Raw genomic sequence first — 27,997 nt, forward strand, 5'->3', positions numbered from 1 at the left:
TAATGTTGTTTATACCAGCAAGTAATTGAATTCCAATTTTAAATTAAAATCAAATTAAATCTTACTTTTGGATGTTCACTATTTAGGAGTCCCTCCTTGGTTCACAGCAAAACAAAACACACACTTTGTTTATCCTACAAAACACCTTGCTATATTTAAAAACGAAGAATATCCATAATCAAAGAAAAAAAATCACCAGAGTAGGAAATAACCATCCATGAAGAAGGCAAAGCTTCCTTTTACCATGTTGTGGTTTGTTCTGGTTTGGTAGGATAACAAGGTGGGAAAGAAGTGTTAAGAATAGTGAGGTTCAGTGGTCTGCATAATAATGGATGGTTACTGCTTTTCAGATTTATGTGAGGAAGGAAAGAAGGAAGGGAGGAGGGAGGAAGGAGGGAGGGAAGGAGGGAGGGAGGGAGGGAGGGAGGAAGGAAGGAAGGAAGGAAGGAAGGAAGGAAGGAAGGAAGGAAGGAAGGAAGGGAGGAAGGAAGGAAGGAAGGAAGGAAAAAAGACAAAGGAAGAAAGAGGGAGGGATAGAAGGAAGGAAGGAGATTGAGAAATGGTGTAAAAGAGAAGAAGAGAGAAAATAAGAGTGAGGGAGGGAGGAAAAAGGGAGGGAGGGAGGGAGGGAGGTGGGAAGGCAGGCAGGCAGGCCTTTGAGTATTTTTGTGATTGCCCTCTGGGGGCAAGCAAAGTACAATGTCATGACTTATGTCCCAGTTCTTATTTCTGGCAAATATGGACTTTTAACTTTCTACAGCATGAATGGTTCCACTCTGTGAAACACTTAGTTCAAACAGACAACCCTTAGAGTGAACCAACCAAGCTGGCTAAATATAATTTCCTGCATATCCAAACACACAAGGGCATCACATAATATAAAACGATGTCATATTTCCCAGATGCAAAACATAGTACAGGAATTGCTGATCTCCTGCTCTTTTCCAGTTCTGTGCAAGGACTTCACTAATAGTCATGAATTGGCATGTGATTATACAAGCAATTAGAAATCCCCATTGGCAAAATCGCAGGGTTTTCTGGAATGTGTTCACTTAATAGGCATCTTCTTTTTAACTGGTGTAAACCTGAGGCTCTCTTTCTCAGTTGAAAAATGTCATAACACCAATAATAATAGGTGCCTTGGGTGCAATACCAAAACTACTGGAGCATCTTCCTCTTGACCCATTCACTCTTCCTTTATATATTTATTTTCTGATTCATGCCTCATATATTCTCAAGGTATCATCAGACCATCTCAAAATGTTTCTTTTATTCTGGTCTTCTACTTTTGTTTTAGTCCACATTTGTTCAGCATCCATTCATCCTTGATCCCATATTTTCTTGTTTTATTGCACACACTTCTTTTATAAGCAATCTCCACTTCAACTTATTTTTATATTTCTTATGTCACAGCAAACTCACAATAGGCAAAAAGCATGCCCTTACCCACATTGCATCATTACATTCTCCTTTGCGCAATGCAAATAATTCAGACCAACCACAATGGAAAAAGTACATGCACATTCATATTCTCAATGCAATAATAATAGCAATGTGATCCCAAGCATTCCATTCCATTCATTCTTGCTTATACATCATTTCAAACAAGCAAATTTAAGTAGCTCTCCATAAATACAGAACATGAACAATTGCGGGACTGTTGTTAGCCCTCATGAGTTTGCGATTCAGTATTCACTAAGCATTATATCTCTTCTCTTACATCTATCATATCACACTAATTTCCCTCAAAATACTGTGCATTTTCTCTGAGTTTTTTTAATTTTAATAATTTCTCTATCTTTGTCTACTTTCTTTATAACTCCTTTTTTTTTGCTGTCTCTTAATATGTTATACAATATATTTCCCTCATCTTCATATTTTGCAACAAATGTTCTCTTGTGTGGATTCTTTTGTCCCCTACAATCTATTTCACATCATCCTTTCATCAAGCTTCCTTTTCATTCTTAGCATAATCACACATATTTCTGTGGAACTCTGTAACACAATTCTTTTCACAGAAACATTAGGGATTCCAGAAATCATTTAATGCAATTCCTTGCTCGCTTCAGGCTCAAGCTTCTCTTACAAATGACCATCAATTTCTGTGTAAGGACCGACACCAAAGAATAATTCACCAGACAACTTTTTCCACTCAGAAAGTTTCTCCTGGTATCTAGCCTGAATCCATCTCCTTACAGTTTTAACTTACTAGTTCTACTCTCAGGAGCTACAGAATACATTTCTCTTATCTCTTTTCCAAACAGCTTCTGCATTACTTTCCACTCATTCCGTTGGAAGAATAATCTAGAACATTTCCTTCTCATTTCTTTCTTTTACTTCCAACAATTTGGGTCCTCATTTTACTTACCTCAGAAGGATGGAAGGATGGAAAGAGATATATATCCCTTTCTTCACAATCTCCACGTTCACTTCCCTGCATGTATTTATCGGCCGAGTTCCCTAAAACCCAGACTAGCTTCATTGAGATATCATGCATCCTTCCTCTTTCTCTTTATTTCACTCATACACAGTTCGTTTCACTTTATTAATTGTTGCTTCTGATCATTTACTCCTTTTTGCATTTCATCTTCCATATGCCAGGTGGGTCAGTGGATATTAACCTCCCTTTCCCATATTTATTATGTGAGCATGTTGATGTAAAATTCTCAAAATGGCTCGCAACAAGTAAGCAGAAAAACCATTGGGAAGAAAAAAGGCATAACATCATATAATCCAAAGCAGTCTTAGTAAATGCAAATCTTCCATTAATCTCAAAGCCAAAAATACTGATTTTATAATAAGTGAGAGAGGAGATCTCATTCAGAAATGTTGAGGGCTGACAGAATGAGAGATCAGCGACCCTGAATTTCTTTCTGTAAGGCTCATCAGTTTGGTCGTTTGTCTCCCACATCAGTTCTTCCATTTTGACTTTCAATGCTCCAGAATGACATTTTACTGGATGTTGTGGGAAATTAATATATTTCTTTCTACCCATCTCTGAACTGCTACTGCCCTTTCAGATAAACTTGGGGGAAGGGGACATTAATGTAACATTATATTATGTTAGCTCCATTTAAACTCAGTTTAATAGATACAAAGGGGAAAAATATCAGAAATCATAAGTTAATATCATATTGGGCTTCTGAGCTCAATTTATTTATTTGTAAGAAAGAAGTCTTTAAATCAGACTGTCAGGGCTCCAACAAATCCACCCTCATTCAAATCAAAATCTCTAGCCAGAGAAAAGTAAATTGGTTTATTAGAAGTTGTCATGTTGGTGCGTGGCTGGGTGCAGCCAATACTAAATCACATCATAAATTTCCCCCTTGACCCTGGTCTCCCCCACCCCCACCCCATGGATGTGACTTCCCACCCCCACCCCCTGGATGGGACACATCCATCTCCAAGAGTCATCCATCATGCTCTCCAATAACCTTCTTATGCTCCGACAACTTTGATCTGCCAGGATAATTATCTAGGCATTTAAGGAATGCCTTATTTTCCCCCCACTCCCTTTTTCTGGCAGCTAAAAAGACCAAAGGGGTATCTTTTTAGTTGACACAGATTTCCCTAAACTGGTGGGATCAAAATACATTCCAGAAATGCTCAGCCAGCATGATTCGGCTGATTTGGGAGATGCCTGGGAGCAGAACTGCAACACCACTGAGTTTACCAGGTTGAGGAATTAGAACCATCATGACATAGTTTATCCTAGTGGACAATCACTTCAATATAAGCCAGCAGTGCAGCTGCCAATTAAAGGCCAGTCCTAGACTCTATTAACAGAAGGATAGAATCAAGTTCACGTGAAGTTTTAATTACCACTTGATAAAGCCTTTGCAAGACCACACTTGGAATATTGCATCCAGTTTTTATTTTATTTTATTTTATTTATTTACTTACTTATTCATTTAGTCAAGCAATTATAAGACAACTGATATAAGTATAAACATAGTTATGGATACATGAAATGGATACATGCATATAAGAAAAATAAAAATAAATAAAAATAAAAGGAATAAAATAGGACAGGTACAGTAGGCACATTGGTGCGCTTATGCACGCCCCCTACAAACCTCTTAGGAAAGGGGTGAGGTCAATAGTAGACAGTCTAAGGTTAAAGTTTTTGGGGTTGGGGAAGAAACCACAGAGTCAGGTAGAGTATTCCAGACATTGACCACTCTGTTGCTGAAGTCGCATTTCCTGCAGTCAAGTTTGGTGCGGTTAATCTTGAGTTTGTATCTATTGTTTGCTCTTGTATTGTTATGGTTGAAGCTGAAATATTCATTGACAGATAGGACATTGCAATGTATGATTTTATATACTATACTTAGATCAGAATGAAGACGACATAGTTCTAGGTTTTCTAGGTCTAGAATTTCAAGTCTGGTGGCATAAGGTATTCTGCAATGAGTAGAGGGGTGTAGAACTCTTCTTGTGAAATATTTCTGGACTTTCTCAACTGTGTTAATATCAGATACATAATGCGGGTTCCAGACTGATAAGCTGTATTCAAGTATTGGTCTAGCAAATGTTTTGTATGCTCTCGTTAGTAGTGTGATATTACCAGAGAAGAAGCTACATAGGATTAGCTTAACAACTCTTAATGCCTTCTTGGCGATGTAGTTACAGTGGGCTCTAGCATGTAGATCATTAGAGATGAGAACTCCAAGGTCCTTGACAGAGTTTGGATCATTAACAAGGTCTTGAAAAAGTTTAGGTTGCCATATTAAAAAAGCATATCCAGGCTCTGGAAAGAGTGCCGAGAAGAGCAACAAAGACGATTTGGGGACTGGAGGCTAAAACATATGACGATGGGTTTCTGGAATTGCATATGTCTAGTTCAGTGGTGGGATTCAAAAAAGTTTACTACAGGTTCTGTGGGCATGGCTTGGTGGGCATGGCATGGCGTGGCTTGGTGGGCATGGCTTGGTGAGTGTGGCTTGGTGGGGATGGCAGGGGAAGGATACTGCAAAATTTCCATTCTCTTCCCACCCCACTAACCTGCTTTCCAGCTCTGTTCTCCTGTGCAGGGCAACAAAAAAAGACCCAGCCAATCAGCTGGGATTCAGGAGGCAGAGAATAGATGGGGGAGGGGCCAGTCAGAGGTGGTATTCCAAACTACTCAAAATTTCCGCTACTGGTTCTCCGAACTACTCAAAATTTCTACTACCGGTTCTCCAGAACTGGTCAGAACCTGCTGAACACCACCTTTGGTCTAGTTTAATAAAAAGGACTAGCACTAACATGATAGCATTTTTCCAATATCTCAGGGGCTGCCACATAGAAGAGAGAGTGAACCTCTTCTCCAAAGCACCTGAAGGCAGGACAAAAAGCAATGGTTAGAAAATAATTAAGGAGAGAACCAACCTAGAACTAAGAAGAAGTTTTCTGACAGTTAAAACAATTAATCAGTGGAGCGACCTGCCTTGAGAAGCTATGGGTGCTCCAACACTGGACCCCTGCCTTACAGAGTATAGAAGGATTCCCACCAGTCCATTATACCAACCCCTTCTCTCTCTAGGTGGGACATACTTACAAGGAAACAATGCAAGTGTGAAAAAGCTTTTAATCCATAATCCTGTACTATTTTCTATAGCCGTGATGGCGAACCTATGGCACACATGCCACAGGTGGCATGCAGAGCCATTTGTGCAGGCATGCGAGGCCCCAGGCAAACTTACCTCACTGCACATGTGTGCCCCTCCCAGCTGATTTTCAGGCCTTTTTTGGAAATACCGGAAGTGACAAAACCCGCCCATTTTTCACCCTGCAGAGGCTTCCCTTAAGGCTCTGGCAGACTGAAAAAGGCTTCAAACAAGCTGAAAATCAGCTGAGAGGTGCTGTGCAGGTGGGGGGCAGCATGGGGGGGGGGAATTGTGTGCGCATGTGTAGGGGGTGTTGGGGGAGTGCATGCATTGCCTTCTGGGTGCTGGCATGTGAGAGTGCATGCACAAGCGCACATGCAATTTTTTGGCACAGGAGCCCCAAAAAGTTAGCCACCACTGTTCTAGAGGATGGATGAGAAGATGTCCAGTTCTTTGCTAGCTAGTAAAACATCGAGCAAGTCAAAGTGGGTTTACAGTACCAGAAGAAGCCTGTAGGTCAAGTAGGAACTCCTAATTTGCAGATCCACTCATATGTAAGCCTCTCTGACTGTGAGTTTCTGCTGTTTGTGAGTAATTTGTACATCAACGAACAGTGCCATTGACAGCAGAACTTTCCACACAGAGAAAGCAAAATTCTCACTCCTGCAAAAGTTGTTGTTGCTATGAGCCAACATAGTAGCTGATTTCCTACTGTTCAGTGAGCTAAAGGAACAAGTATTGGAGAGGAGTTCCAGTGCATATTTTAACGAACATCTGCCAGAGCTACAATTTTAGATATTCTTTTTTGGCAATTATGGTCAAGGTTCAACTAATGAGAAAATATACCGGTGTTACTCTTTTGCTAGGGTATGGTATTGGCCTTCCTCCAAACTCTCCACTGACCTCAAATATTTCTGAACTCATCAGCCAGTATAAGTCCCACGGTTTCATGGATGTCTTACATGACAAGTGGTACAAAATGGTACCGTGTGGGAAAAGAAGCTTTGCTGTGACTGAGGTAAGAAATGTCCCATAGGTCTTTCCAGCACTTGGAATAGATAAATCCATCCCTTTGAGTCTCTCTCTCTTTTTTTTTAACTGTGTATTTATTTCAATCTCCTTCCATCCATAGTTTTGGGTTGGTCGTTGTTGTTATAAAGTCTGCATAAAAGTCAATGTACATTTTCACATACCTTTATCCTAATGCATATCCCTGTTCTTGGTTATGTATATTTGCTCAAACCCTTTCCTCTGGTAAAATTCATTTCTATGTTGCTTTCAGCATTGGCATTCCTTAGTCCTAACAGACAAATTGTTTCTGGTTGTGTGTGTGTGTGTGTGTGTGTGTGTGTGTGTGTGTGCGCATGTGTGCGCATTGTTTAACTAGAAGATTGGATAGTAAAATTTAACTATATGAACATCTAAAGACCAATTGCATTCTAAGTTGCATGTTTGAGCACATGTAAATTAAGATAGATGATTAACAAACTGCTTTTCCTCCCATGTCAATCTTCATTTCATTCATTCCTAGGGGAGGGAGGGAGGGAGAGTGTGAGAAAGAGAGAGAGGGAGAGGGAGAGGGAGAGAGAGAGAATAGACGTTCATGAGCAGAGCCATATCAGGAGCTTATACCAGGTATAGTTTCGACAGCATGAACATTCTTGACCTGAACATATTTTATACAATCAAATAGCAGTCTTGAAGGACCATAAGTAGCTAGGGCAGAGGAAATGATCTTTCGTTGTTAAAGCTTGGAAAGCTTTTTTCCCTCAACACCAATACAAAATCCAAGTGATGATTTCTAATGAAAGAGAAGAGGAAAAAACTGCTTCCTGCCCTGCTCTTAATGCCGTGACTCCTGTTGATGTGTCCGTTAATTCATGCCTGCTATTAACAGCCCATCCACTTCTGTTATAAGTGCTCACTACCCTGGTTACTTTGGGAAGCTGCATGCTAAAATGAATGAACCTGAGTTTATTATGCTTCAGTTTGGCAAAATGTAGGGCATATCTCCTTGACTGGCTTTAACACACACACACACACACAAACTAGCAAAGTGCAAAAGAAGCAATTGGGAAACTGATTCTCTCTCCTAATAATAACTTACCTGATAATCTCACCATTACAGTATTCTGATTATTTAGAAACTGCTACCTCTGGGTACTGATGTCCACAGAGGTCCATTTGGACATCCAGCTCTCGGTCAAGAAATATGCATACTGTGGACCCATCCATAGAAATATAAGCGGGCCAAAATTGTTTCAGAAATAACAGAATTTAAGCAGAACAAGACCTTATGACTTTCATCTTGATTTTAATGTGCTTATTGAAAGACAGGTGTGTTTTAGGTTCTCCAGCAAAAATGTGGCCCAAAATGTACTGTTCTTTGAGTAAGAACAGTTTTTAAGGTAGCACTCCTATCCTCAGCAAACAGTGACCTGTGATTTCCTTGGTACTGTTGGAATTTTATTCCTTACCAAGTTCATTCTGAGCTGGGAAACAAAAGATAGTCAGGCAGCTTCATGAAATTAAGTTCTTCAATCGTCACTCAAGTGCAGTGACAACAAGCTATGAGGAGGGTGGCCAAAGAAACTCCCTTCTTCCAGCACATTTTATAATTCTTTATATAAAGGAGACCTTACCTTATTTCCATGGGTAAGCTACTTGCATGGCCTGTGAAAGCTAAAAAGTGAGACGGCCAACGAAATTGTAAAGAAAATATTGGGAAACACGTTTTCAAAACATGGTGTGATTTCTTAATTTCTTAATAAAAAAGTGTAAATGCTCAAATACTAGATTCTATAAAATATCCTAAACAGTGCTTTATATTTGGAATCAGTATTGTCCTGGATAACATTCTCTTAAAAGGATTGATAAACAATACTCGTCTTTACAGGATACCCATTTACAGGAATAACTCTTATTTTGCCAGAAAAACATTGGCTTACGAAGTATGTAATTTCTCTTCAGTTCTCCTATAACAAGCAGCTTGAAGGCTGAAAAAAGACAGCCTATTAATCTTTTGAAAAGAAAAAGGAAAACATTTATTTTGCTAACACTGCAAAAAAGATGGGGAAAGGTGTTTCTTTAGAAGCTGGCCTCTGTCAGAATTGCCTCAAAAGCAAACTCAGGATGTAGCATTTAAAATCAAACTAGAGAAGTGTAGTTCACCCCTACTGGAAGAGAGATATAAGGTCTGCAGGAAAATTGTGTTCCCATGCAGCCTGAATTAATTACTTTGGGGGATGCTTTGGGGGTGACATTTCTCTGCAGACCACCAAAATTTTCTCGTGGACCACCAGTGGTCCCCAGCCCACTGGTTGGTGACCACTGAAGGTAGAGCATTGAAAGATTACACAAATTGGTAATTGCCAGAGATGCTGAAGAGACCTATCGTTCCTTTTCCCTCTCATGTAATCCCATCATTTGAAAACTTTGCTGTAATACTTATGTGTTTTTTTTTTTAAAAAAACCTGCAGATTAGAAGTATACTTCTAATCAGCTCTAAGTATTTTTAAGACTTTTAGTTGATTAGCTTTAATCAGTTTGATGAGAAATGATTTATCGCCAAGAGGCTAAAATTAATAAGAAGTTAAACAATGATTATATTTGGATCAAAGTGGAACAGTTGAAATAATCTTGAGAACTTGAAATCAAGAAGATATGACTCAGGAGGCTTCAGGTTACTAATGGGTAATCAGGGTCTGGCCAAGAACTATTTCAAAAACTTTACTAGTTAAAAACACAGTGGGTTCCTTTATTTGTTTGCCAAAGTGTTATTTTTATATAGACCTGGGTATATGTCAAAATAATATATGTGACTGTATGAATTGTACAGTGCAATTCAGGGTTCAAAACCTAGGTATATTTACACAGCCATTTTGTTTTTGTTTTCGTTTTTTAAGCAAAAGTAAATCTTTCATGCCACCTGAACAAACTTTAACAGTTATGCTTTTGAGATTGGTGAGAGGACAGGATTTTTAAAAAAAAGCAACTCCCCTTAAGAATACTAATTCAATGGAAACAAATCAGAATTTCAATTAGCAAATCACATTAATGAGTGTTGACAGTGTGATCAGAAGCACACTCCAGGGACACTATCTATTTGTCTATCTCTATATTGGATTTTTAAGACAATTTAATCATCAAATGACTCCAGGCAGCATATAACAACATAATACGATAAGGGGAGTCAAATAAGAAACAATCAGCCAGGGAATACCGAAAGTTAAAGCTGTCCACAGCATAAGGGGGTTCATAAAACCCCATAGTCTCTGTCTGGGGCCTGAAGGCAAAACCTATTGAAGGCAAAAAGGATTTGCACTTTGTGCTTGTGTGGTGAATATCTGTATAATAATAATAATAATAATAATAATAATAATAATAATAATAATAATAATAAGAAGAAGAAGAAGAAGAAGAAGAAGAAGAAGAAGAAGAAGAAGAAGAAGAAGAAGAAGAAGAAGAAGAAGAAGAAGAAGAAGAAGAAGAAGAAGAAGAAGAAGAAGAAGAAGAAGAAGAAGAAGAAGAAGAAGAATTCCAAGTGATGAATTGTCGCTGATCGGCTAATCATAATTGAGTTATCCTTGACTCTGAGTATTCTTGTTTCCATAATTTGTACATCCTTTTTTGGTAGCCTCATTTTTCTGGTTCTGCTTTGTAGTAGCATTTCATTACAGTGTGGTTCTCTGACATGGTGTATTTCTGCCGCTTCTGAGGCTGTTCAGCTTCCAGTAGCCCTGCAGGCCCATGCCCTGGTTGCTCAGCTATGGCACCTGTAGCCTGTAGTCCACTTGTCGATGGATGCCCAGGTTCCCCAACACCCAATGCAGTCTTTGTTAACCTGGGTGACGACTGAGCCAGTATAGGCCTCGTTCGGTTGTGTTTCACCATGATTCATTGCATGGGTTGTTGGATGCACTCAGTTCTGCTCCTCAACCCAGACCTCTCTGACATGGTTGGACCAGCTGGTAGTTTGCACTACTGCCAGCACAGCTCTCAGCTTCATTGGCTCAGTTAAGCCCCCCTCCACATCAAGGCGGCACCCCAATGGGTGACATTGCCATTCTTGGTGAAAGCAGAATCGATGAGAAACAACTTGAAAAAGTCACCAGATATCAGGACTTGAGAATCAAACTGCAGAGACTCTGGCATAAACCAGTGCAGATGGTTCCAGTGGCACTCAGCACACTGGGTGCTGTGCCTAAAGACCTAAAGAGCTAAAGACCTAGGCAAGCACTTAAAAGCAATTGGCACTGACAAGATCACCATTGGTCAGCTGCAGAAGGCCACCTTACTGGGGCCTGCTTGCATAATCTGCAGATACATCACGCAGTCCTAAACACTTGGGAAGTGTTCGACTAGTGATTTGTGATATGAAACCCAGCCTAGTTATCTCATTTGCTGTGTATACTGTCATTTTTGTGTAGAATGATGATGATGATGATGATGATGATAATAATAATAATAAGAAGAAGAAGAAGAAGAAGAAGAAGAAGAAGAAGAAGAAGAAGAAGAAGAAGAAGAAGAAGAAGAAGAAGAAGAAGAAGAAGAAGAAGAAGAAGAAGAAGAAGAAGAAGAAGAAGAAGAAGAAGAAGAAGAAGAAGAAGAAGTAGTTGTTCTTCCCTGCATACGTTCTAAAAAAAGATCTGGGTGTTTGTAATAACATATACAAGATTTTTCAAGTTTTGGCTTTCATATGTCAGCACAAGACAAATGGTCTGGCATGGCTTTATCTATAAGTGAAATATTGATTGTAATGACCTTGCTAAACAATGAAATATCCATCTCCTGGTTTTCATCGCTCTTTTGGCCCACTCCATAACCAATATTTCAGCCCAAAGTACTTTGCACTTTATTCCCTAATGAAATCCCCTCTCTGCTTACTTGAAGGATTTTCTTTATTCGTTTTTTTTCCCCGTAACACAAACTTGCTTAACAAAAACATTCTGCTTTCGTCTGCCAGAACAGGCTTTTCTAATCATGCATCAGTGGCTTGATCATCGTGCAGTTCCACGGGGAAATTATAGTCAGCTTCCAGGAGCATAGAAGCTTACAGAAAAGTTGGGGAGTTGTTAGAATCAAAGGAGAGGAATGGCAAGTGGGTAATGGGTTCTTCAGCAACCTACTGACTTCTCATTCCAAGAATTCCTGAAAGTGGATCTGGAGTCAGAGAAGATGTGAAGAATTCTGTTAACCATTTCTAACGGCTAAAAGTCTTAGGAATTTTGGAAGAGACAAAATTCTATTCTCCCAATTCACTTATATTTTCTACCATGGCATCCATATATATGTCAGGCCCATCCAATAAAGGTCTTCACAAATGGACTCCTCCAATCTCCAGAAATTCTTACCAAAGGTTAATATTTTATTTTTGAGCAGCAATTAAAATTTCAAAGATTGAAAGCTAATACAAACTAAGAAATTAAAAGAAAAATAGAAAGTGCAGAAAAGAAAAAAAATAGAAAAGAAAACAGAAACAGAAAACAGGAAAGAAAAAAAATAAGTATTCTTATTTATATAAATAAATTACAGGCCCCTTCATCCCAAGTATAAATAATTTTAATAACTGGTATCTTCTCTTCTCCCTTATAGTCAGCAATAAAATAAAATCCGCAGGTATTCCTTTACCTTTTTTTAACTTTTATACCTTCTCTTAAAATACAATAAATGATCTCTGCTTCCCATATCCCATCTCTTATCCATAAACTAATCTTTAAAGCCATACCCTTTCAATCCTGATATCAGCAGTAGGCCATTAAGGGTTACTAGGGATAACAACTTATATATGTTTAGCTTGATCAAATAAACCAACCTTATAATCTTCCTTTTATTTTTAACAAATTTTAAACTTTATTTCTTCAAATAATATCTTAGATCTTTATTTCTTTTCATTTTCTTCTTGTCCCTTCTCACAGAATCCTTCACAGCTTCTTTTGTAAATGCAATACAGGAAAATTATCCAGGTCACTCTCTTGTTTGTTATTGGTTTATCCCTTTTAGTTACTAAGATATCAGCTGGGTGTTTTTTATATATCCAGTGTAGCATCTTTTTCAACATCATTCTTGAGGCCTGTCATTTTAAAATCCACTTTCAGGTTAGGGTTTCTTCTCTCCTTGATTACTTTCCATCCAATGCTTCTTGTCCTGCCTTCAGGTGCTTTGGAGAATAGTTGACCGCCTCTTCTTGATGGCAGCCTCTTAGATGTTGAAATTTAGGTATTTCTTCCTGTCACAACAAAAATCACAATGTAGTAGCAACTTTAAAAAGCACATGGTATTTTCTATGGACGTATATTGCCTAGGGCCGAACAAATGCAAGGCTAGAAGATCTAAACAAAAATTGGGCAACAAACCAAGGATGTACTGTATGTAACCATGGTGATTGTGCTTGTTTTCAAGTTTGTTTTGTTCCATAAAGAATGGTTCAAGCCAATCATAGTTTATGATGTATGTCATGGGTTTTGCCCAACAAGTTGTTGGTTCTTTTTGATACCTGCCTTTATGAATGTAGTCTAAATCTGTAGCCCTAGAAACAACTGTGGTCCAGATATCGCTGTATATCCATCATCTCTTCATATTCAGCACCCCAGATTATTGGTCTCAGTACTCGAGGCTATTGGAAGTTACACTTCAGAAACATCTGACTAGCCACAACTAGCCATTTCCACCTCCATCCCTGGCAGGGAAATATTCTAAATACATTCCGTGGAAAGTGATCAAAACAACTAAGTATAAGAGCTTCATCAATGCGAATTTAATTAAAGTCACCTAATTGAAAGCTACGTATTTTGTCCTCTTGCATTCAGTGCTTACAATTCTCTGACAAATCTGTTGTCCAAAGAGAAAATGCTGCTGCCAAGAAGATAATCTAAAAAGATTAAGAGGTTGATGTGAAAAGAAAACATTCCTCTTATCAGGAAAAAAAGTTGTTTATGATGTAGGAAAAAATCGCGAACACCGCATTTTGATTTATTGTTCATTTGCTGAGATTTGTCATTAGATTCATCAGATGTATTATTTTTTCTCCTCTGCTAGCTTAAAAGAGTAATTAGGCATATTACTTAATTAATCAAAGAACTACCATATTTTATTCTCTTTTTCTTAGCATAAAAGGAACAATTTTCAGTTGAAAACTTTTCTCAACACTGCCTTCATTACAGCCAAAAACAGAATTAGATGTCCAAAATCAAGCTTATAAAATGCAAAAAAATTATTTATTTACATCTGCTGGTGTTACTTCCCATTTGCTGGTTTCTGTTCAGTGAAGCCTATCTTTGTCACCTAAAAAGTGTTTTCATTGCATATTTGGACTAAGTTAAAATAGACAAAATCAAGTCCTTTGGCTCTATCTTTTAGATAAATCTCCAGTTTCTGGAATGAGAAAGATTTAGCCCTCTTTTCCTAGTTCTGATCCAAATCTCATTTTTGTCCTGTATGTTTAAACAAACTTTTGATAATATTTTGGCATGGAATTGTCTCATATGTCCTATGAAAAAAGATAACACCATGAATTCTGTGAAGCATTCTGCCAGCTTTCTGCAACAGCTGACTTCTAAAAGTACTATCTGAAAGGTTAATACTCCTGGGGTGTATCTGTACATTCTTCTAATTGCAACTCAGAGCTGCTTAATTAGCTGTTTTCATCATACTGCCTTCATCTTATTTCCATAGCTCAGGCTGCCTAACCTCTAGCCCAGGGGTGGGATTCAAATTTTTAACAACCGGTTCTGTGGGTGTGGCTTAGATAGTAGGCGTGGCTTAGTGGTCATGTGACTGGGTGGACATGGCTTGGTGGTCATGTTGTTGGCTGGGTGTGGCCAACTCAATATCACTCATATCAAGGCATCTCCTTGCCTGGCCTCTCATGACTATGGGGATGCTGTCAAAAGTATGAAAAATAGCACTTTTTTCAGTGCCATTGTAACTTTGAATGGACTCCACACAAGCAAAATACCAGCAAGGGGGGGCGGAAAACTCCAGAGAAGTTCCAGAGACAGGAAGTCTAGTCCTGCCAAGAATGTAATAAAGTTTAACGGAGAGGCAGTTTCTGTAAGCAACACCAGAATGTTTCCTTCCTGCCTTCCTTACAGGATTAGGCCAGTAATTTCTTCTAACAACCGGTTCTCCGAACTGCTTAGAATGTTAACAACCAGTTCTAGCGAATAGGTGCGAACTGGTAGAATCCCACCCCTGGTCTAGCCTATCAAAGAGAAGGATTAGAGGGCGACATGACAACTGTCTTCTAGTATGTAAGGAGCTGTCAGAGAAGAGGGCTTTGACTTATTCTCCAAAGCACCAGAGGGCAGGACAAGAAGTAATGGGTGGAAGCTTCTTAAAGAGATATCCAACCTAGAAGTAAGAAGAAATTTTCTGAAAATGAGAACAATTAATCAATGGAATAGTTTACCATCTGGAATTACCACCTGGAGGTTTTTACAAAAATAGATGAGATAACCATTAGACTGGGATAGTATAAGATCTCCCACCTAGGTCTCTTCTAGCCCTAGAATTCTATGTTCTATAGTTAGGTGGTCTAGTATAAAACTAGTGTTTCCTCATTTTTCACATACCTCGTTGTTGCATAATGTCTGGCAGGCCCATCCTTGCAAAGAGACAACCACTCAATTGGAGCAGTTTCCAACAAGCAACAAGAAACAACTGAACAATGATGCTAACATGGAAACCAGACCCTGAAACAAACTCAGATATCTGTTTTGGCCCCATGCATATACCAACAGTGTTATTACAGGCCACCATAAATACATGCACAAGATTAGGGGTGCTTCTCATGCTCTTCCTCTTATGTGATATATGCTATCATCTACCAACAACCTTTGGGTTCTCCACTGGACACGGCTTATGTAAAAGAATCGATGGATCAAGTCTGGCATTGGGACTCAAATCAAGGGCAACGTAAAACACTTACCCTCCATTACAAATCTCAGCCATCTTGGAAAAAAAGAAATTTTACAAGCACAACTGAGTGAGAGATTGCTGAACTCACCCAAAAGGTCTCAAGCTACCTCAGGACATGTCAATAAAGGATAAAGGAGAATATTTGAAGTTCAGGGTTTAAATTAGGCGTCCATGACGCTCTCTAAGCATACTTGTTTTGTTGCAGACCTTTCACTGCCCAAACTAGGTACAGTAACATCATCAGTGCTAGTAAGGAATCCTTACCATTCCTTACTAGCTAGCACTGATGAGCTCTTTGATATCAGCACTCATCTTGAAACCGTTAACTTCTGCTGGTGGGTTAACTTTCTCCCCAGAGTAAGATGTTCAGAGTAGTGATGCTTCAGGGACTTTTGAGTTGCAGGGAGTCCTTGAGTTACAACTGGAATGGAACTCATCCATCACAATTGTAACTTGTGACAGTTGTAAAAAGGGTTGGTCACATAGCTGACCCAATTATGCAACCTATTTTACAGCGGGTTATTAAGTGAATCACGTTGGTCATTATGTAAATTCTACAGTCATTAAGTGAACCAATGGTTGGCTATGGGCTGGCTTTGTGCAAAACCATTATAAAATGTGGTCAAGTGACCATGGGATGCAAATGACCATACATGTGATTGTCAGCCAACCAACCTATGGTCCTGTGACTATGGGAAAATTCAACTGTCAGAATTTTAAATCTGGGTCATAAATGTCCCCAAGGCAGACATACCAGAACTTTGAACTGGTCATAAATCGAAGAGTACCTGTAATTAAAATTGCAAGCAGTTTACAGCCATCTCTCACTTCTAAGTCAGTCCAAAGGCAGCTGTCTTATCACTGAGTATGCAACTTTAGGATTGAACCCCGCCAATAGGTTGGGTCCCAGTAACTTGGTAGAGCCAACTTTAATTCCATGTCTCATGCAACTAAAACACTCTTGTGTCATGGCGATACTGCAAATGTTCATTTTATGGCATCAAATGGGAAGAAAATTGAGTGGAAGGGTTGTATTAAAATAATTGTTGATTTTGCTGCATATGTGTTCCCATTTTATAAATTTGTACATGGATTTCCTTTTTTTTTTCCCCCGCAACAGACCCTTCAAATGGGCATCAAGCATTTTTCCGGGCTGTTTGTGATGCTGTGTGTTGGATTTGGTCTGTCTATTCTCACTACCATTGGAGAACATATCATATACAGGCTGATGATACCACGAATCAAAAAGAAATCCAAGATGACATATTGGCTCCATACAAGTCAGGTACATATGCCTAAGTAAGTCTCTCAAAGGGAATGATCATTGGCTGGAACTGAAGTCCTGTTGAATGATTGGATTCAATCGATGGCATTTCCAGGCCTCTTCTTGAGATCTTATCACATCCCAACCATGATTAAGAAGCAAAATCTGGGATAATATTATTCTTTCTATTTCTTTCTAATTTTTTTAATGCATCTTTCCAACTGACTCTGGAAAAAAACAAAAATAATAATACTAGTTAAAAACTATCCTACTTTTGTTTGTTGAGAAAAATATATAATATAGTTCTAGGAAAAGGGACTCAGATATCATACAATTTTCAGACAAAGGAACTTTCTCAAGAAATTTGGAGCTCCTTGATTCTTAACTGAGTTGCACATACTAATGCAGAAAAATCATATATTTTTAGTTTTGATTTTCCTATTAATTTTTCTGATTACTTGCACTATCTAGCAACGACAGATATCACAATATTTTCTGGATTTCAAGCACAATGGCTCAAAAGCTGCATGCCAGCTGTATTATACCCATTTTACTACAGTAACATAATTTTATTTCTCCAACATGAGCAGAAGGTAAAAAACTATTATCTGTTTTCATATTATAAATAATATGTGTTAAAATGGAAAAGGCGCTAATTCGTGAACATTATCATAAATTTATGCATTCAGCACAGAAGTTCAAATTAACATTTTCCAGCTGAAAAGATGCCCTATAGCCTATGTTCACCATTAGGATCAACATCTCTATGGTAAATTTCCTGCTCTGTGCACAACATGAGCTACAGACACAACATAGAGACATCACATCAATCTTGTGGGTTGGTTTGTCCTGCAGAGTTGTCCATTGAACTTTTCTTAACCTCTACCTACATGTGGTCCCTCAATCCAAAATCTAAGCCAGGAGTGTCAAACGAAAGGCCTGGGGGCCAGATCCGGCCTGCGATGTACTTAGATGTGGCCCACGGGGCCACCCTGGAAACAGTGAGGGCCAGCTCAGTGCTACTCATGTTGCGGGCACATGCTTCTGCCAGGGAAAACAAGCTCCCGAGCTCTGTTTTTGGCTGCCACAGCCTCCTGCAACCCTCTGCCAATGAAAACAGAACTCCCTTTTCACTGACCGAGGGTTGCAAGAGGCCATGGCAGCCAAAAACAGAGCTTGGGAGCCCGTTTTCACTGGCAGAGTGCTTGGGCCACCACAGGAACCCCTGACACGAATAACGTTGAGCTGGCCATGCCCACCCTGGCCATTCCCATCGCCACCCCGAGTTCAAACACAACCCTGATTCAGCCCTCAATGAAATCGAGTTTGACACCCCTAATCTAAGTTTTCAGTAATGATGAAACATTGCTTGTGAGCTTTTAGTGCCTAAGTCACTGCTACTCAAGAAACACAAAAAGCAAACCATCCCTCCTTGGATCCCTCCTTGCTTTATCCTTTTTAGCTGTCCACCATTTTGTTTTCTGTGCACATTTTAACAATTATTAAATAAAAGAAGAAGAATGACATAAATTTCTGCCATCAGAATGTTCTTCTGGGTTGACTCCTTTCTTTCCTGTAGCCTCTATGGTATTGAGAAAGACATACTTGCACTTGCAATCTGATTATTCTTTAAAGCTTCTCTGTATCAGCCATGAAAGGCCATTCTTATTCCATTCAGTCCCAAGATCATCTGGACTGCAACCCTACAGCCTTTCTCCCAAGTTTCTATTTTGTGTGTAGGCACTGTATAGTTAACATCGTGATGGTCATACCTTTTCCATTTCTGATTTAAAACCCAGAACTGGTATATTAATCAGCCTATTGGCCCATTTCACCTCCAGTTAGTTACCTTGCCTGGCAACACTTCTGGCTGTATGGCTGAATCTCTAATCCTAGGAAACATCTGGATTGAATATGCATGCAACCATCTAGTCTGTAGTCCTTCACTAAAGTGCAGTATTAGCAAATATGAGGAGCTAAAACTTTGGACTTGTCACAAAGATACAACATTCAGTAACAATGATAAATTAGGCAAACAGTTTTATTTCCATACTGCATTCCCTACAGAGTCCCTGTTTCATATTCATTCTACCTAAAATGCAAGGACAATTTCCCTTCTGATTAATTTATTTTGGGTTTTTCCTCTAGCGACTGCACCGTGCTCTAAACAACTCATTTATGGAAGACAAGCACCAGCTTAAAACAAAGCCAGTTGAAAAGAAGTAAGAAAAATAAGTTTTTAATCTCTTGTTTGCTGATGCATCTATAGATAAAGATTCCCCAGGCATTGTTTTAGTTTGGTTTAAAGGACAAGAACTGTATAATGTAGTCACACATTATAGAAAAGTGGAAAGTTTTATTTATTTGGGAGTCAAGAGAATCACATATCAGACAGATCCACTTCACCTGTATTGTATAAGGCAGTGTAGGAAAGTACACAATTTTATCTGTTTGGGGTCAAGAGAGTCATATATCAGAAAGATCCACTTCAGCTATACTGAAAAAATGACTTTAACTATATATCCTTTCCCTGAATTAATATTTCTTCTCCCATTAACTGATTTACTATGGTCTAACACAATGTTTTCCAATCTTGGCATTTTTAAGATATGTGGACTTCAACTCCCAGAGTTCTTTAACCCACATGGCTGGCTGGGGAATTCTGTGGGTTGAAATCTATATATCTTAAAGTTGCTAAGACTGAGAAAAAACTGGTCTAACGCATTGTATTCAGGCACCAACTCTTTGAAACCATAGGTTTTTTTAGGAATAATATGTTAGGGGTTGTAGGATGTTCATGACAGATAAACAACATTCTCTGTCTGATAATTGCATTTCCCTTTTGAACTTTTTCTTAGTAAACAGGGGTTATGTTACATTGTTAAGTTGTGATGTGATGTCCCATCTTTATTATTTTTATAAATAGTTCATGGTGGCAAACATACCCCTTTCTCTTATTTTCTCCACAACAATCCTGTGAGGTGGATTGGGCTGAGAGAGAGTGACTGGCCCAAAGATCCTTTCCTACTTAAGGCAGTACTAGAAGTCCCATTCCCGGTTTCTAGCCTGCTGCCTTCACCACTAGACTTTGCCTCTTCAAAGCCAGTTTACAATTAATCTGACATTCTTATCCAGCATAGTGCCATTGTGTTGCTTACTCCATTATGAAATTTCTCTCTGAAGCCAATGCACAAGCTAACTTTGCAACGCTGCATCAGCTTTGACAGATGTGCTTTTCGCTTCCTGATATTTTTTTGTGACACAAATAATAAGACCCATGCCTGCCTGTATTTTTCCAGACATCCTTTTTTGTTGGTTTTTCTCATGTCCCTTGTAATAAACCTAGTCTGGTCATAAAACAGAGCCTCGGTGGTGCAGTAGTTAGAGAGCAGTACTGCAAGCTACACCTATTGCAATTTGGCAGACCAGGCTCAAGGTTGACTCAGCCTTCCATCCTTCCGAGGTGGGTATAATGAGGAGCCAAATTGTTGGGGGCAATATGCTGATTCTGTAAACCGCTTAGAGAGGGCTATAAAGCACTATAAAGTGGTATATAAGTCTAAGTGCTGTTGCTATTGCTATAAAGCAATTTTTAGAAATCTGACAGAATTAAATCCCTGGGTGAATATGACTTTCCAAATGGTTTTTGATAAAAAATAAATATTCAATTTGAAATGTTAAGACCAGGAACCGTGGAGAAAGAATTGAGCACTAGCATGTAAACATATCTACCATGTTGTATTTCTATGATGGATACCTATTCAATCTACCTGCGGTCAAGTTGCCAAACCACAGATACAGAAATAGCAAATCATTGCAGTTAAACAGTGTAAAGAATGACTTTCTGCTCTTCAATAACTCTGATCGATGCTTTTAGGTAATTGTGTGAAAGACAGGAATGAAGAATGCTGAAACAAAATTGCTGTACCTGAGATACACAACCATTATACCTTCTTCAATCACTACTGAAGCTATTTTCCCCAATACTATACATGTAGAGATGCACCATTTTTTAAAACATCCAAAATAAAAAGACAAAATTCCCTGCATAGAGGAAAAGATAACACCAGATATCAAAAAAATTTACCTCACCCCAGTTTAGTCAATGCAATGCAGTGCAGTGAGCCATGTCCAGATCTGTACATTGGAGAAACAAAACCACTTCACATTCATATGGTGAAATGTGGGAGGAGAAACTCACCTTGACAAGATTCAACAGCCCATCTGCGTCTGAAAGACGAAGGCCATTCTTCTCAAGACAGCAAAGCCCACATTCTGGGCAGAGGTGGTTTGAAAGAGGGCCCAAACAGGTCATCTGTGTTAAAACCAAACAGCGCTCTCTCTCAACAGAGGAAGAGGGGAGGGGACACCACCTACCTCCTGTCTCCAACACAGTCCGCGATCCCAAGAAGGCCCACACCCCCATATTTATTCTTAAGTTTTTTCAGGTACCTACATGTATGGTATTCATCTTTGTTCGGGTATTTTCCCATATCATTGTAGTTGTGCTTTTAAAGTTGTAGCGACATCTCAGCAGAATCTCATCTGCCATCATCAGGGTTCTGTATTGTGTTCGTCTGTGAGTCAGACTTTCACAGCCTTTTCTGATTCACAGACGAACACAATACAGAAGCCTGATGATGGCAGATGAGATTCTGCCGAAACTTGCTCCTTTTGAAAGTTAAGCAGGTCGCCCAACTCAAAAAAGTTTCATCGGGCTTAAAACTGAATGTAGTACAGGATAAGAATTACATTCCTAGGTTACAAGGAGAAAAATTAGTGTAAATTTGGTACAGATCTTACACTTCACTGGAAAGTAATTGAGATGTTTACATGACAGACAACTATTTATCTTCCTGCTGGACAGACTTGTTAGCCTGCGGTGATATGGTATTCAACTTTGTTCGGGTATTTTCCCACATCATTATAGTTGTGCTTTTAAAGTTGTAGCAACGTTTCGGCAGAATCTCATCTGCCATCATCAGGCTTCTGTATTGTGTTCGTCTGTGAGTCAGACTTTTAAAGATGTTTCAGTTTTAAATTTGGGGCTAGCCTACTGCTGTGCCAGAATGGCTTTTTCATCATCCTGATTTGTTGGGAGTTTTGGTCTGTGTTTATTGGTCTTGGAGTTTGCTGTGTTCTGCTTGATTGGTGTTTCTAATATCTTCTGTCTGTTTTGTGGCTTTTGTGTGTGTTTTGATTGGTTGGCAACATTGTGTTCCTGTATTGGAGGCCTTTAGTACAGCTTGGCTCCGGGTAAATGGACAGCTAGGGACCACCAGAGTGCCAGGGACCACCAGAGGGCCAGGGACCACCGGTGGGCCAGGGACCATCGGTGGGCTAGGGACCACCGGTGGGCCAGGCACCATCAGGGGGCCAGGGACCACCAGTGGGCCAGGGACCAGCAGGGGGCCAGGGATCACCAGTGGGACAGGTATCACCAGTGGGCCGGGGATCACCAGTGGGCCAGGGACCACCGGTGGGCCAGGGACCATTGGTGAGCAAGCGACCACCAGAGGGCCAGGGACCACCAGAGGGCCAGGGACCACCGGTGGGCCAGGGATCAATGGTGGGCAAGGGACCACCAGTGGGCCAGGGACCAGCAGGGGGCCAGGGATCACCAGTGGGACAGGGATCACCAGTGGGCGGGGATCACCAGTGGGCCAGGGACCACTAGAGCGCCGGTGGGCCTGGGATCATCAGTGGGCCGGGGATCACCAGGGGGCCAGGGACCATCAGGGGGCCTGGGACCATCAGGGGGCCTGGGACCACCAGTGGGCCAGTGGGCCTGGGATCATCAGTGGGCCAGGGACCACCAGTGGGCCAGGGACCAGCAGGAGGCCAGGGATCACCAGTGGGCCAGGGACAACCAGAGTCTCAGGGACCATCGGTGGACCAGGGACCAACGGTAAGCCACGGACCACCAGAGGGCCAGGGACCACCAGTGGGCCAGGGACCACCGGTGGGCCAGGGACCACCAGAGTGCCAGGGACCATCATTGGTCCAGGGACCATCAGGGGGCCAGGGACAACCAGTGGGCCAGGGACCATCAGGGGGCCAGGGACGACCAGTGGCCCAGGGACCACCAGTGAGCCAGGGACCACCAGAGGGGCAGGGACCATCAGTGGGCCAGGGACCACCAGGGGGCCAGGGACCATCATTGGTCCAGGGACCATCAGGGGGCCAGGGACCACCAATGGCCCACCAGTAGGCCAGGAACCACTGGTGGTCCATGAGAAAATTTTGGTGGTCCAAAGAGAAATATCCCCCGCACAAGCAATTAAGCCAGGCTGCACAGGAATACAAGGCTGCGCCACCCACATGGTCCGCCCACCTGCTGGCCCCCACCCTTTGGCCGAGCACAAACCTTGCCTTGAGTAGAGCCCTGCAAGCTGGAACTAGAAGGTAAGGTTTTTTGCATTTATGATTAATGTGATTAAAATTCAGAAGCTTGACAATTGACTCATATATGTAGCAACGTTTCGGCAGAATCTCATCTGCCATCATCAGGCTTCTGTATAGTGTTTTTTATATATATTTACATACATACATACATACATACATACATACATACATACATATTTGTTTTCTGAGGTTTTTGCGGGTATTTGTATGTGGATCTTTATTTGGGTTTTGTCCTGTGTGAAATTGGAAGTATCTAGGCGACGTTTCGATGAAGTCTCATTCATCATCTTCAGTTTTCGGCTTTGTGTTTCTCGGAGTAAATTGTTCGTAAGTGAGGAACTTACGAACTACTCTGAGCTAATCCGAGACGCACAAAGCCAAAGACACAAGCCTGAAGATGAGACTTCATCGAAACGTCGCCTAGATACTTCCAATTTTACGTGGGATAAAACCCAACTAACTCAAGATCCACAGATATATATATATTTAAAGTGTTTGGTCCAATATGTTTTTGTGTGTGTATACACACACACACACACACACGGTGGAGCTCTCGCCTCACAACGAGGAGGTTGTGAGTTCAATCCTAGGTAGAGGCTAATATTTGGAATAGACTCTCGTGCTCGAGCAGGGGGTTGGACTAGATGACCTCCAAGATCCCTTCCAACTCTTGTTATTCTATGAGATATATATGCATATAGGACGGCTGCAATGTCCTGGAATTACGTGATCGTGTTTTCTGACCCAAGAAGCAAAGTCAATGGGGAAGCCCGGTTCAATTAAGAACCATGTTACTAACTCAACAACTACAGTGATTCACTTAAGAATGAGCTGTAACTTGGGCCAAACTCGCTTGTAACCAAATGCCTCACTGACGAACAACTGGACTCCCTTGTGGTCATTAAGCCAAGGACTACCTGTAATATATATACCCATTTGCCCCAAAAGCTGACTTACCGTGGGCAGAAATAGCACCCCCTTCTAACTTGGAATAAGGGGTCCTGTTAGTGTTTGGGGGACTGATCTCAGCCCAGGAAGCTAGAAGTAAAACACAGCTGCACACATATAGCCAGCACTACAACAATTGCATCAGGTCCTTTTACTGGAGGCCAGAAAGTTGGTCTTCAAGATGGGAATCCATGTGGCTGGTCCTGATGGGTCTGGACTTCATGGATCTGTGGCAGCTGCTCCATCAGACACGTGGTCCTCCCACCCACCTCCAAAGCCTCCCACCACCCGGTTGCAGCTACTCCGCCGCCGTCAGTAGCGGAGCGCCATGGGTTCCAGCGTGAGGAAGCGAACATGCATCTTGGCCCCTATGTCGATGCCTTCCCATATCTGGCATTGAAAGAGGGAGGGAAACCCAGAGTTAGTAGAGGAGAAGACAATCTCCAATCCTGCAATCATTTTAAATTGTGCTTCAAAAAAGGAGCAAACGTTGCAATCCAAAGGTTATGCATGGACTTCCCTATCTCCGCTTGGTCCTGTTTGAGGCACCCAAAGTCTTCTGTTGTGAACCTTGTGCCCATCTCCTTTAAGGAAGGATCTTCTCCGCTTTCTTTTCGTCAATTCACTTAACTCTACCTACCCCTTGTAAAGTTCGTAGGTAGAGAAACTCTACTTGTATAGCAGTTTTTGCAAGATAGCTAACAGAGGACTTCCAACCCTAATCCACCACCTCTCCCCTACACTGATTATTTGGGAGACTTTGTGTTGCGGGGCGGGGGGGGACATTACTGGAGATTATTTCTGTGAATTTGGAAATGAATATTTTTTGAAAACAAATTGCAAGGGGTTTGCTTGGCAGAGCTGAGTAGAGATACGTCCCTAAGGGCAGGAGGCCAGCCTCCTCTTTCTATCTAAGCCGATAAAAATGCAAAAAAAGATTGAGTCATCTTCAGGAAATCATCAAATGTGATCCCTTCGTAGACTTGGTCTGGCTCCTAAGATTAGGAAGGAAAAGAGATTCATTTCAGGAAGGGAGAATAAAAAGGAAATAATCAGAAGTCGAAAAGGAAATACACCCTCTTAACATTCAGGAAATTCCAAAGATGAAATCTGAATTCAAACAAGGGATATCTTTTTTAGGTCTGACCCTAAGGGATATAAGATATAAGAATCACATTGGCACAACATTGGGGTAGGAAAACTATAGGATTTGAACACTAAAAAATGAAAGAATGGAAATACTGACTAAATATTGTATATGTACAGCAGAAGTCTAACCAAATTCACACAGGTGGTTTCATTATGTGCAATGTATCACACAGTAAGGCAAGCTAAAATGTGGTTTATGATGAAAAAGAAACTGTGTATGATAATTAAAGTGATGCAAACAGAAATGTCCAAAGTATAAAAATATTTAACAATCAGTTGAACGTTTGGAGGAAAAGGGGAGGGGTATAGAAATAGAATGCCCTTCTTATAATAATTTTGAAATCTTTTTTTCTTTTCTTTTTCTTCTAAATCCTTTCAGTAATGTATAGGCATCTTTTTCTGTGCTTTAGCTTTTTATTTATTTATTATTTATTAATTCAAATTGTGTGGCTCCTATCTCAAGAAGTGACTTTGTGAACAAAATTAAAAATTGCAAGAATTTTGTTTGCAGCTTTTATTTAACCAATAAAAAAGTTTTTTTTAAAAGCCAAACATCCAATAGATTTCTTTTTTTTAAAGGTTACATTTTAAAGTTTTTGAGAAGAGATTGGATAACCATTTTGTCTGAAGTGGTGTAGGGTTTCCTGCCTAAGCAGGGGGTTGGACTAGAAGACCTCCAAGGTCCCTTCCAACTCTGTTATTCTATTCTATTTCTATTCTACTTTACTGTATTCTACTCCACTCTACTCTACTCTACATCTGTTTCAACCAGAAATAATATTGTGGTTGAGGCCTTCATGTTGTTAGAACTGCAGTGAAAATAATGCTTTATTTAAATATATTGTTCCATTTAGGGCTGAAGGAATCCACGTACAATGACTTGACTTTTTAAGATTTAATATTTTCAGATGTTTAGAACCTTTGGAAATGTTCTTCTCGCAAGTGGGAATTGACATCTGCACAACTGAAGTACATTTATAGCTGAGCGACTTACTGTATTATTCAGCACTGGAAAGACAAACATATGGTCGCAAGGCTTCTGTGGTTTGCACAATTGATTAATATAGATTAGCTATGAAAGTCTGTAATGAATCATCACTTCCATTTGAGGGAGACATTCTGTAAATATATATATCCTGCATGTTTTCATTTCTCTTTTTAGCTTCTCCCCTTAGAACTGGGTGCTTTCTTTTTTTGGTATTTATTTAAATAAAAAAGGGATACAAGAGCATTGTGTGTGTGTGTGTGTGTGTGTTTTACACAAACCTCCAGGGAGCTTGGAAAAAAGTCACAATTTACCTCACCCCAGTTTAGCCACAAAACTACAACAGAAGTTGTGGGAACGATGGTTTTCCAGAGATTGTGTACAATTTCCAGCTAACCCTACTGATGAAGCTATAGCTCAGTGACCTCTGGAAGACCAGTTTCCTTCAAGGTTTGTTCCATCTGACTGTTTCTATCATTCTTCTTGCCTGTCAATTGCAAATTAAAAAAGAAGCCAGATTCTCTGTAATTTAACCATTTGCACCAGTTATTAGAAAGACAAAGAACAAGAATACAGGACCTCAGCCTCCATAATCTGTTAGGAGACTTTTTGGAAGCTTCTGGGGAGTATTTTGGAAAGCAAAATACTGGGCTAGATGGAGTTTTTGTCCAATCAGGAGGGTTATTCATACAGTAAAACCGCAATAGATTTGTGACTGTTTTGTTGTTTGGCCAACCTGAAAATGTGCTGGACTCAAGTTGGGACATGGGATTGGATCCAATTAGAGAAGCTCCCAAGCAATTCAAAACCACAGTAGAATCAAGAAACATAGCTAGAGGGAAAGCTGGAACGATAGGCCTAAGAAGTTGTGGGGAATCAGAGTTTCCTTTTCCTAGTTCGCCTCACTATGTAAGTGCATATTATATGATGAGTGCCTAATTCCTTGTGTGAACATCCCTCTGCAGGTCCAGTCCCAGGAACAGTCAGGCTTCAGTGTGGAACACGGCTAGCCCTGGCAACTGCCACAGAAGGAAATACGTCTGCAGTGTTGAAAAAACGAGTGAAGTGATGCTCAAACAACTGAGGCATGATACAGCTTTCCCTCCCTTGACAAGAGACTCTCCAGGGACTACCAATGGGAAAGCTGATGCTCTGAACACTGCTAGGACCTCAGTGATCCAGGAACTCTCAGAACTGGAGAAGCAGATCGAAGTGATCAAGCAGGAACTGCAGTTAGCGGTGAGCAGAAAACAGGAGCTGGAGGAATTTCAGAGGACAAATAGAACTCTGGAGCTTTGAGAGGGTTCATCCTCGTTCCATCTCGGACTGTAATAATTTGTATTACACCCTCACCTTTGGGCTTTGTTTTTGTGTAATGCTAAGAAGTGGCGCCACAGTTGGCAAGCAATGGGTCGACAGTAACTCCTGCCTTCCTGCAAAAGCGACACTACCAAAAGATGGCCGCATTCTGGTTACCGGAATCCTTCAAAGTACCAACAGGTCCTTCTCTGTGGGAAGTTTTAGCCTAGTAGAAAGGGTTGATCTCAGGCGACAGGAATTTGAAGCCTCCATACCACACAGCACCTATTTTCTTTCTCACTAGAATTAAATGAATTTTTCCACTTTTTAGGATTTTTTTTCCCCTTCTTTTTCTCTGCATTAATTAAAACAAAAGAGCAAGAGCCTTTCAAAGATGATTCAGAATTGTTCTCTGCATGGATTTTGCTGTTCAAAGTTTTT

At 40.4% G+C, this 27,997-nt stretch overlaps 1 protein-coding gene across 1 annotated transcript in view; it reads left to right on the forward strand.

The window, feature by feature from the left end:
- Positions 1-27,641, forward strand: part of GRIN3A (glutamate ionotropic receptor NMDA type subunit 3A) — a 135,367-nt gene extending 107,726 nt beyond the window's left edge. Inside the window, exons 6-9 of the mRNA XM_026713449.2 lie at positions 6,455-6,606; positions 16,627-16,791; positions 18,919-18,992; positions 27,223-27,641. Coding sequence (XP_026569234.2) covers positions 6,455-6,606; positions 16,627-16,791; positions 18,919-18,992; positions 27,223-27,556 — 725 coding nt within the window. The 3' untranslated portion in view covers positions 27,557-27,641. The remainder of the gene's footprint in view (positions 1-6,454; positions 6,607-16,626; positions 16,792-18,918; positions 18,993-27,222) is intronic.
- The last annotated feature ends 356 nt before the right edge of the window (positions 27,642-27,997 follow it).

This window comes from Pseudonaja textilis, chromosome 2, assembly GCF_049901715.1.
Source record: "Pseudonaja textilis isolate UNSWEBS1 chromosome 2, rPseTex1.2, whole genome shotgun sequence".
Taxonomy (NCBI): domain Eukaryota; kingdom Metazoa; phylum Chordata; class Lepidosauria; order Squamata; family Elapidae; genus Pseudonaja; species Pseudonaja textilis.